At 37.1% G+C, this 12,255-nt stretch overlaps 1 protein-coding gene across 5 annotated transcripts in view; it reads left to right on the top strand.

The window, feature by feature from the left end:
• The window catches only part of TRPM6 (transient receptor potential cation channel subfamily M member 6), a 138,580-nt gene that overhangs the window by 35,888 nt on the left and 90,437 nt on the right, over positions 1 to 12,255 (top strand). For all 5 annotated transcript variants that reach the window (XM_019736695.2, XM_019736693.2, XM_019736694.2 and 2 more), the window contains exons 3-5: positions 1,941 to 1,979; positions 6,766 to 6,943; positions 10,391 to 10,604. In XM_019736695.2, the coding sequence (XP_019592254.2) occupies positions 1,941 to 1,979; positions 6,766 to 6,943; positions 10,391 to 10,604 (431 nt within the window). The remainder of the gene's footprint in view (positions 1 to 1,940; positions 1,980 to 6,765; positions 6,944 to 10,390; positions 10,605 to 12,255) is intronic.

The raw sequence follows: 12,255 nt of genomic DNA, 5'->3' as shown, positions 1-12,255 counted from the left end.
ACTTAACTATCCTCAGTGTCTGAAAGAGATTGGTTCCAAGACTGCTTCAGCTACCAAAATTTGCGGATGTTCAAGTTCCTTTTATAAAACGGCATAGAACACTGCATACGGTCGTCCCTTTACATCTTGGGTTCCCAGTCTTGGATCAAAAATACTGTTGAATTTGAGGATGTGAAAACTGGGGATGAGAAAGCTGGGGATATGAGGGCCAATTGTATGTTTATTGAAAAATATCCATGGATAAGTGGATCTGTGCACTTCAAACCCAGTGTTCAAGGTTCAACTGTATTTTAATTAGCGGACCACATTATTTTTATACTCCTTTGAGCATTTGGTCTTATATTCATTTGAAGTTTAGCAGTCACAGCTATATGCTTGTGAAAGGTAGCATGGTGAGGTTAGTGAAATTCTAGTTCTTTGGGGATGACTAAAATAGTGTTCCTTGCCTTTGTTAAATATTGATTAGTCCCACCCTCACTGAATTACCTGTAGCTTATAGGCCTTGTGATTAGAAATTCTCATTTTACCTTATAAAATGCTCTCTTGTGACATCTTGTAACGGCATGGTGGCTGCAATGGAAGGCAGATTGAGCTCAGGTGTCTCCTATAAAATGGAAAACAATCTTCACAATCACCTTGAACCTCATGAAAAGTGATGAACTATAGGTCACTAGCCCATAGACTCAAGAAGAATATCAATGATCATAATTCCATTACTGGTCCAAGTTATACTACATTTTATGGGGAAAAAAGAAGTCTCCATTTTTGTGTGATAAAAAAGTTAATGGATGATTATGACTATTCCTGTTGCACCAACGTTTTTCTTAGAGCCTTGTAAGATTCTCAAAATTGTAGCTTCTATACGTGGTTCTTCCTTATGGTACACAGGAAAGGGTGGTAGTTCACTATTTTAAATTTAAATAAAAGTTTGTCTCTTAATGATTCTTTTTGTAGTTTCTAGTAAGAAATAAATCTGATAGACTTGATTATAATATCTTTTTCCTTCTCTTTTGAGCTTGTTGAAGTGAAACTTCTGAGAAAAGATATTCCCAAAAGTCTGGGACAGGAAGAAATGAAAGGCCTGACTATTCATATCTGAATAATTTAGAAAGACTCTGATTCTATGAACACTACCTTTCCCCTCATTATTTTAACTAGAGTTCTCTTCTAGTTAAAACTTCTTTACACCTGAAATGTGACCACTGATGACCACAGTGCTAGCCCCGAAATCCAGAAGGTTCTTTCTTTTTTTTCTTTTCTTTGTTTAAGTGTGTTTTTCCTGGACCCATCAGCTCCAAGTCAAATCGATGTTTCAATCTAGTTGTGGAGGGCCCATGTGGGTATTGAACCGGCAACCTTGTTGTTAAGAGCACCATGCTCTAACTAACTGAGCTAACTGGCCGCCCCCAGAAGGTTCTTTTGAATCACAAAAAGGAATGATTTAAAATAATACCAACTGTCCCTTGATTTGATAGTGTTTATGGTTTTAAAATTGTTTGTATATGTATATTTTCTTACTTGATTTTCAAGAATTCTGTTTTATCTTTACAATATAATAATAGATACCATTATTATACATGTAATAACACTATGTACCAGGTACTTTAAGATACTTTTCATACATTATCTCAGATAATCCTTTTAATAACTTTATGGGGCAGATATTATTTTTAGATGTGAAAACTAGGGCTTAGAAAAATCATTAAGTCAATGAGACTTAAATCCAGGTCTTTTGGTTCCAGACTCTTGTAAATTAAGTCATAGTTGCTGTAGCATAATTACATTTCATAAATGACATGGGAATATTTGGGGAATGATGTATGACTACTCAGCAAATCCTGATTTCCAGACTATGGAAGATAGCAGCTATTTACTGTATAGATATTAAATATGTTTTCAAATATATCAGTAAAATAACAGAGTTTACTTCTTTAATTTAGATGTACTGCAGGATGCCAGGTCTGCCAGAATTTAATCAGGTAAGATTTAGAGAAATAAGATTTCTTTTAATTTTTAGGCACTCCATTTAAAATATATTGCATAGCTTTTTCACATTTTAAATGGACTCAGTGAAAGGGTTTTATTGGTACATCCTCTTTACCTTTCCAAGGGAAGTTTTAAAAAAAGAAATGTGAGATTTTTTTCTTGATGGAGAGCGATTGATTATTTGAATGTAATAGATTATTTGAATTAGTGAAACATGTAAATAGTAAGGGCCTTGGACAAGACTTTTACCCACTGAAATACTTATAAAACTTTGAATTTTCATTTTACTAACATATTTTAATTGGGTAATGAAGATGCTTTGTGCACATACATCACTGTATTTGATCTATGACTGGTAAATAAGTGATGTATATGCATACCATACTCCAAGTCTGACACTAATGCTGATGTGTTTTTTTTCCCAACACCACCAAATAATTAATTCTGACCCTATCTGGAGATAGTATCATTTCTCACAGGTTAAGTGCTCAAGACTATCCCTAAGCTCTAACCCTCCACTTCAGATACCAATTGAACATCCAAGTTGTCACCTGTGCTTCTGACCTATGGGTTATAAATTGGAGGTTCCCACAACCCCCTCCATGGTTCGGTTAATTTGGTAGAGCAGCTCCCATAAGTCAGAGAAACATTTATTTATGTTTACCAGTTTCTTATAATGGATATTATAATGGATGCAGATTAACAACCAGATGGAAGAGATGCGTAGGGCAAAGTATATGGGAAGGGGCACAAACATAGCTTCCATTGTCCTCTCCAAGTGTGCTACTCTCCCAACACCTCCGTGTGTTCACCAGCTGGAAGCTCTCTATACCCCGCCCTTTTGTTTTTTTATGGATGCTTCATTACATGGTGTGGGGACAGAGCCAGGAGTGCAGTTTCCGCCTCATGTGGAAAGGTGCTGGCTCAGGTAGTAAACGGTCATCAACTGTGATTGGATGGCCATCAGCTGTGGCTAGTTGGCTGTCAGCTATAACTAGTGAGCCATTGGCCACTAATATAACTGCTGTGGCTACGCTAGCAGAAAATGGGGGCTAGCAAGAAGATGGTGGCTGAGCTAGCAAGCGTGGATTGCAGTTGGCATGGCAAATTGCAGCTAGCGAGTGAGTTTGGTTGGCAGACAGAAGTGGACAGCAGGTTGCGGATAGTGTGGCTCCCGTTTCCTGTGTCTCCAACCCAGCCTCCAGCAAGAACATAATGGTATGACTCCCCTATCTATGGCTCCGTGAGTGTTCCTTTTTGGCCTTACCATGTCCTGCGTTCTTATGTGGGGAGCAGGACCAGAGGCCCCGCATGCCACCCTGCATGACACATGGGCATGATTGATTGAATCATTGGTCACTGGTGATTGATTCAACTTGTAGCACCTTTATCACTCTTACCATTTAGGAAATTCCAAGGGTTTTAGGAGTTCTGTGCCAGAAATGGGGATAAAGACCAAATATCTATTTATTACAAATCACAGTACCACACAAAATTATCGGCAAAAGTAGCTTTTTAGTGCAACATAAATTTTAACAATGTTTGCATTCTAAACTATGTGTTAATGACTGGTTTTACCTTTCTCTTTTGTAAGTAGAGGAAACTGAAAATTTAAAAATTATGATCATATCCTGAAGTAAATACTATGAATTGAACCCATGTTAAATTTATTTTGGTAAATAAAGAAATTCAGAATCCAAAATTTAGCAAATCATAGGGCAAGGAAAACACCATCCACAGAAGGATAGGGCTGCTGGGTGTGTTGGTCTACTCAGGCTGCCATAACAGAATACCACGGGCTGGGTGGCTTACACAACCGGCATTTATTTTTTCACAATTCTGAAGGCTAGAAGTCCAAGATTAAGGTGCCATCAAGGTTGGTTTCTGAGGAGGCCTCTCTTTCTGCTTTTCATACAGCTCCCTTCTCGCTTTGTCCTCACCTGGCCTTTCCCCTGTGCACTTGCTGATAGAGAGTTCTGGTGTCTCTTTTCTTGTAAAGACACTAGTTCTGTACGATTAGGACATACTCTTATGAACTCATTTAAACTTTAGTGCTTCCCTAAAGGGCCTATCTCCAAATATAGTCACATTGGGGATTAGGGCTTCTACGTGTGAATTTTGGGGGACACAATTCAGTCCATAACGGGGGCATTTGGCTAACCTCTTTCACCTTTTTTTCAAATTCTTTTTTTTTTTCCATTTTAGTAATTTAAAATTTTGTTAAAATTCAAAGCAAACATAAACATTTACTGAAGTGAAGAGGCTTCATTTACTCCTTCTTCTTATATTATTCTTCATAACCTCTCCCTGTCAATAGTCTCCCAAACTTACAATCTTCAGAGGTAACTAATGTGAACAGTAGTGGAATAGCATCTATTTTTACACTATCCAGAAGTGAAAAAGAGTCAAAACTTATGCTTTTTGCACCTAACTAGGGCATATTTTCATTTTTTTCCTTATGGAGATCCCAATGTCTCAGTATCAGTTACTGAGAAGTCTGTCCTAGCTTCATCCATTTCTGATGTCCTCTCTGTTATATGCCAACTTTCCACATGTCCATGGCTCTGTTTCTGAGCTTTCTTTTCAGTATTGATGTATTTCTTTTGTTCCTGGTGAATGCCACTCTGTTTCATTATTATAGCTTTGTAATATATCTTGATACCTGATAGGGCAAGTCCTCTATACTTTATTCTTTCTAAAAATTGTTTTACTCTTTTGGACACTTTTATACATCCATGTGAATTTTAGAATCAATTTGTCATGTTTTCTGGAAAATCCTTTTAAGATTTTGATGGGTATTTTATATAATTTATAAAAACAATTTGGGAGTGAATTGACACTTTGCATTTTTATAAAGCTGATTTCCAAAGTGAGCTTTTAGTACTTGTTAGTGATGCATAACTATTTATACTAGTTATACATCACTTCTGAAAGTTATAACTTAAGGGATGAACATGGAGTCTTTTTATCTTATTTTATTATATTTTTTTAATTTTGGAGATGATCAGTTTCTTCTTTGGGGTCACCTTGCAACAATTTAATGAACTGGGAAAAACTAGAATAAAATGATGTAGACTCAAATGAAAAGTATTAGACTAGAAAAATACTTAGAACAAAGTGTGTTCAAACTCTCCAGGTTTGAATTGTGGTTGTTCCATTGATGTTCTGTTTAGAAAAAGCCACAGTGAGGTGCATCATTCAGTTTATGGCGAGGCGCTTTTTCATTTTCAAGAGTGACTGACCATTGCTCCAAAAAATGACCAGATGACACATTACTCACTAGTCTATTCTGCTCATGCATATTTTCTATATTTGGGATTGTTCCTCCTTCCTTTGAGTCAAGAGCCCCTCCATACAGAACCCAATATTTTGCTCCATTTTCTAACTTCTTGTTTTCTCTTCATTCTGTTTCCTTGCTTAGTTGGACCCCATAATTTGTACATGTGTTTATGTTGCTTTCTACACATACACAAAAGGCTGAATCATTTATAAAGCTGAATAATAACCTTTGTAACAGGCATATGGTCTAACATATTTAATGCAAAGAATTTTCTTGGTCTGCAGATATATAATTTTTCATTGCACAAAGTATTGAAATTTTACATATTCAAATTGTAATTTTTCCTTCTCTTTGTTCCTAATTCATCAAAGATGAGAAGTTTGTCATTCTTTTACAAATATGCTGTTATATTTTGTTAGTTTTTATGTAGTTTCAGTTTCAAAAAGATTTAACCTTTTAATTTGCTTAGTTTACTTTGTTGTATAATAGAAATTATGACTATGAATATGAAATGGTTTCTAAAACTGCTAATTATTTACAAGAATATTGTTTTCCTCTCTTTAAAATATTACATATATTAATTTATTATTTAATTTATGTTTATAGTCAAGTCTCATGGCTCTTTTCTTGTGATAGTTCTGTTTACATATTTCTCTGAAGTAGAATCTATTTTTTGCATTGGTTAACATTCCTTCCTTTTGACGTGCATATTATGTTTTACATGCGGACATTTTCTTACTCTCCTTAAGTATTGTATATTAGAGGTTTTTAAGTTTTTAAAAAACTATTTTGTTGAGGTATAATTGACATAAAAGAAACCACACATATTTAAAGTATACAATTTGATTTTTGTTAACATTTTAACTGTTTTTAATTGTGTAGTTCAGTAGTATTAAGCATATTCACATTGTTGTGTAACTTATCTCCAGAACTTTTTAATATTACAAAACTGAAACTATGTCTATTAAATAATAACTCCCCACTGGCCCCTCCCCCCAGCCCATGGCAGCCACCATTTTATTTTCTTTCTCTGGATTAGACTACTCTAGGTACCTCATATAAGTGGAATCATACAGTATTTGTCCTTTTGTGACTGGCTTATTTCACTTAGCATAACTACCTCAAGGTTCGTCCACAGGATTTCCTTTCCCTTTAAGGCTGAATAATGTTCCATTGTATGTATATACCACATTTTTTTATACATTCATCTATTGGTGAACATTGGGTTGCTTCCACCACTTGGCTATTGTGAATAATGCTGCTATGAACATGGGTGTACAAGAGATTTTCAGTATTTTGTACAACATTCCCCAAAATGATTCTAATGTACAGCTAAGGGAGAGAAACACCGAAAGTGTTCTAAATTTAGAGGACCATCCAGTGTTAAAATCTATAAATCTTAGTGTGGAGTTTTAAAAATTATTAATATATGTCATCTATACATTACCCTAGAAAAACTATGGAAACATTACATCTTTGTTTTTTATCCAAAATGTAAGGTGTTACTGTGGGCGATTGATTGGAGACCATCATGGGATAGATTACGCCTGGACCATCTCAGCTGCCAACGGTGATGAAAATGAACAATGGTCTGTTGAAAAGCACACAACAAAAAGCCCTACAGATACCTTTGGCACTATTAATTTCCAAGATGGAGAGCACATCCACCACGCCAAGGTTTGCTAATAACCCATATTATTTTGCTGGTTTTTAACAGAGGATATAACCTCCAAATTGTATCTTCTGGTGTAGATGATTAGGCGACTGGGCTTTATTGCAAAAATAGATGCTTGTTACTGACCTCTTGACAAAAATGATCTGAGCCTTCTCTTTCCTTTATGTCTGAGGGCATTGTTCCTTTCCCAGGGGTGGTGTGGCCAGCCCTTTATTTTGAGTGATCTCTTTCAGCAAGCTTACGCTATCTGTGGAAGAGAATGGCTTTTTGCTCTTGAGACAATTGTGAAAGGGCTGCTTTTAAGGAATGCAGAAATTTACTACCAAAGAGCAGGCTTTAGCTGAAGCATGGCCACAGCAATTACTATTAACTTGTGGTTGTTCGTGCCTGCTATGTCATTGTGAGAGCCTCTTCTCTGGGAAAGAAATGGGGGAATTTCTCTCAACACCCCCTGAATTATAGTACCGGGCTCTCCAGGCCAATTTTTCTCCTGTCCCTAATACAGTAATTTGCATGTAATTTGCATAGTATTGATAGGTCACTTATCTCTCAGATCTTTTCTCTTTTAGCTTGTTAACCACCTATTGCTTTAGTAGAGGCAGCATTCCCTGGGGGAGAACACAGGGTGAGCCCACCTCAGGAAAGCTCAGAATAAGCTGTATGCTGGAGTGGGACCATCAGCTGGATGGATTTGAAACAACAGTTCTTTTAATAGTGCAATCATAATAAAGTTTCAAAATATAGTTTTACAGTAACCTACATTTCCAGTTATTATTCCTCTTGCATTTAACTTTGTGAGTTAATGTTTTCTTTAGTTGGCAGGAAAACTGCCCTCATTCTCTTCTCCAATCCTTTTTAGAAGCTGACTCTTAGTATATGTGTAATTACTTTGTATGTAATTTCTTCCTTAAATGTTAGTCTTCTTCCTTTTGCTTCTTATATTTATTCATAACCATCTTCATTTACTCATGTTTTTCATCTATATTGAAAAATAGTTATTGGGTGCCCAAACTTTGTTATGTCCCAAAGAGCATATGTTCCCTGTATTAGCATTGGCTACAGTCTAGTGAAAGACACATGAAATAAATATACAATTTGTATAAAATATACAATGTATTTGTATATTTTATATGTACAAAGGTGGGGGTGCTACGAAAAAGGAACACAGGATTCTTCGAAGGAATAAAAAGAGTAACTCTTGTTTTTCTGGGGCTGTGTGTGAGTGAAGGAAACCACGTGAAAGTAGGCACAGTTAAGCCAAGATCAGAAAGACAAGTGAGATGTTTGGCACCTGGTGAGGCCAAGGGGGTAGGACCACTCTAAGCAAAAGGAATAGCTTGTGCAAAGGCCAAGGGAGAATATGGTACTTTCAGGAAAACTGAAAACATGGTTAGGCAGACCTCCTGATCACTCATACATTTTACCTTAGCATTTGGCTCCTGTTGGTTACATCCTATGTAGTATCTGAATGCATTTTATTTGATCTCCAGAAGAGAAGAGTCTATCCTTCATATTTAAGCCCAGAATTGCACTTGAGGTTTACCGTGAACAGCAGGGAAGCTTGTGAGAGCTGGTTACTCATCTCCCTCCACCACATTCCCCTTCCCAGGTCCTCCCTACCACTGCATTCCAGAGAGGATTTGAGGTGAATCTTTGCCAGTCTGAGTCTGCCTAACCTAAGGGAGTTAGTTATAAAAGAGGAGGAGGGGAAAGAGCCATTAATCTTTAGCATAGTCTTTGATTGGCCTTTGGGAGAAAAGACTCTATTGCTGATAATTTAGTTAACGAAGGTTGTTTATCCCAAAATCTCAAGGAGAAATATCATCTAGGACTTAAAGGACTTATAGTTGAAAGAGAGGGATACCTGGGAGAATGAGTTGGGGTAGAGAGAAGGTGAACTAAACCAGAACTGCCTCCTCTGCCCTTATTCACTAACCGGAGAAACATAAACCATTTCACAGAAGTCAACTTGTCTTTTTTTCCTACTGTTTGAATATTTAATAAAGCCATGGCAACTCAGTCTCCTCACTTGGAAACTGAATTATAGTTATTCTTATGTCACGCAGGGTGTCATGCGGGGTCTCAGCTCCTGCTCCCCACATAAGAACACAGGATATGGTGAGGCCAAAAAGGAACACCCGTGGAGCCACAAATAGGAGAGTCATACCACTATATTCTTGCTGGCAGCTGGGTTGGAGACACAGGAAGCAGGAGCCACACTATCCGCAACTCGCCGTCCTACCTGCAATCCGTGCTTGCCAGCCACCATCTTCTTGCTAGCCCCCCATTTTCTGCTAGCATAGCCACAGCAGTTATGTTAGTAGCCAATGGCTCACTGGTTATAGCTGATGGCCAGCTAGCCACAGCTGATGGACATTTGATCACAATTGATAGCCATTTATTATTGGAGCCAGCACCTTTCCATGTGATGCCGAGAGCCTGGAAACTGCACTCCTGGCTCTGTCCCTACACCTTAGATTTTATTACTCACATTCTGTGATGGCTGCACCATCCCGATGTTCAGAAAATCTAATATTTTAATTATGACATAATTTTCAAGAATTTCAAAGAATTGTTTTAAATTGCTATTGTATTCTGGAGGATAATGTGATAATTACTATTTGTATATCTATCTGTGGTTATTTTTGGCATAGTTTTATAATTCATGTTTTTTTATTGCCCTTGTTTCTTCCTGTAAATCTGTCTTATTCTTGTTGTTGGTTGGCTTATGCTTGATGAAGGCAAATTCATCTCAATATGGTTTAATAGTTTGTATGTTGCAGTGTCTGTTGGGAAAAGAAAGCCAGTCATACCCTATAATTTTAGGCAAAATGCAAAATAATTCTGGGGCTACCTGCTGGTTTGGATTTTCATATCTTTTCTTTCAGTTACATTGACTAGTCAAAGATATGACTCTTTTGTGAAAAGTATTTATTTTGGGAGAAAACAATTTCAGAGGGATAATGATATATAAAGGAAATGGTTAGAATGTAAAATTTATAATAAGTTAAATGTATATACTCCTGGATCATAATTTAAATAATGCAAATATGGGAAATGGTCAAGTAAGTTAAAAACCATGTCATATCAAAATCATATCAAAATAGGTGTATATTTAAAAGCATTTTTTTTAACGGGTTTGCTGGAGTAGTGATTTTTGCCACTTTGAAGTATGTCTGCCTCAAGACTTTCTTGAGAACATTTGGTGGGCCAACCTTGAAAACCAGAGGAAACCTTCCTACCATGACTTGCAATTCCCACAAGGAACTTAAAGGGGGTATGGGATCCTTTCAAAGTAAATATTTCCATTATGCAAAGATGAACTTTTAAAAAGATCTCAGACACTCCCTTGCAAGTTTTGGCCATTTCAATTGCATTTCTGCATGTTTATTGTTACCGCTATGTATTTTTTACTGTTTTATGTACATGGGTAAATGTTTATCTTCCAGTATATTAGAACTTCTTATGATACAAAGTTGGATCATCTGTTACATTTGATGCTGAAAGAGTGGAAGATGGAACTGCCAAAGCTGGTGATTTCTGTCCATGGGGGCATCCAGAGCTTCAAGATGCCCTCCAAACTTAAAGAGATCTTCAGCCAAGGTTTGGTCAAAGCTGCTGAAACAACAGGAGCATGGATAATAACTGAAGGCATTAATACTGGTAAAGTACATTTCCTTGTTACACACTTTTTTATTATTTTTTATTAAATTTATTGGGGTGACAATTGTTAGTAAAATTACATAGATTTCAGGTGTACAATTCTGTATTACATCATCTATAAATCCCATTGTGTGTTCATCACCCAGAGTCAGTTCTCCTTCCATCACCATATATTCGATCTCCCTTACCCTCATCTCCCTTTTTTTTTTTTTTTTTTTTAAATTTCCCTTTTCTAACTGAATCAAGCAAGATGGCATCTAATCTCTGCTCTGCAGTACTCCCAGGAGATGTGGTGGCATGAGGGGAAAAGACGAAAGTGTATGGCCTGAAATACAACCCAGAAGAACCATAGCCCTTTTCTGGAATGTGGTTTCATACCATGGTTAAATATGCTATTTTAACATAACTTCTGGTAAAAGTTTTAGGTCAAAGAAAATAATCTTTCATGACCTTTGGACTATGGTGAGGTTAGACAGGATATGGAATCCAGGCAAATGTGTAGTATGTAGTCATGGACATGAGCTAAACTTACCATGGTCCAATTCCCAGGCATTGAACACCAGTTAGGACTGCAACAATTGCATTGAGTGTATTGGGCATGAAGAAATAATTAATTATACAACTGTCATTTCACTGACTGTATCACTGGTCTTTCATACTCCTTGAAATCAGACATAGAGAATTACCTGGGGGCTTTAAAAAATACAGATACACAGACCCTACCCCAGATTAATTAATTTTTCAGGGTGGAGCTTCTGAAGGGTATCTAATATGCAGCCAGGGTTGAGAACTAGTAACTTTTAACTTTGTAAACCCTCCTCTCTTACCAGTCTGTTACTAACCTGTTTTGATTCTCACACCAATTCAGATGTGTGGGTTCTTTCTCCACACAAGGCAATTCTATGACACCAGCTGTGTGTCCTATAATTTAACTCAATTCTGACACTCTTTCTAGAAAGAGTGTCAGATTCCGTGGGTTAAGGACTCAATCCCACAAGTCTCTCCTCGTTTCAGATACCAATCACAAGTCCAGGTTATTACCTATAGTTCTGACCAACTGGCTATAAGTTGGAGGTTCCCATGACCCCCTCCTTCGGCTCGAATAATTTGCTAGAGTGGCTCACAGAACTCAGAAAACCAGTTTACTCACTTGATTACCAGTTTCTTATTAAAAAAAACCCAAAACTCAGGAATAGCCAGGTGGAAGACATGCATAGAGCAAGGTATGTGGGAAGGGGCACAGAGCTTTTGTGCCCTCCCCACTTCTCCACATGTTCACCCACTTAGAAGCTCTCTAAACCCTGTCCATTTGGTTTTTATGGAGGCTTCATTACATAGGCATGATTGAATAAATCATTGGCTATTGGTGATTGAACTCAATCTCCAGCTCATCTCCCCTTCCCAGAGGTTGGGAGGTGGGATTTCATTTCCAACCCTCTGTTCACATGGTTGGTTCCCCTGGCAACCAGACTCATCTTTACGTGCAGTCCAAAAGTCACCTCATTAACATACCTTTGTCACTCTCATCACTTAGGAAATTCCAAGGGGCTCTATGTCAGGAATAGGATGAAAGCCAAATATATATTTTTATTATAAATCACAATATCACGCTGTGGCTTTCCATCTTCCTTTTATTTCTCCCTCTTTTGAT

Source organism: Rhinolophus sinicus, linkage group LG04 (assembly GCF_036562045.2).
Source record: "Rhinolophus sinicus isolate RSC01 linkage group LG04, ASM3656204v1, whole genome shotgun sequence".
Lineage (NCBI taxonomy): Eukaryota > Metazoa > Chordata > Mammalia > Chiroptera > Rhinolophidae > Rhinolophus > Rhinolophus sinicus.
The sequence above is the reverse complement of the archived record's forward strand: the minus strand, read 5'-3'. Positions and strand labels throughout refer to the sequence as shown.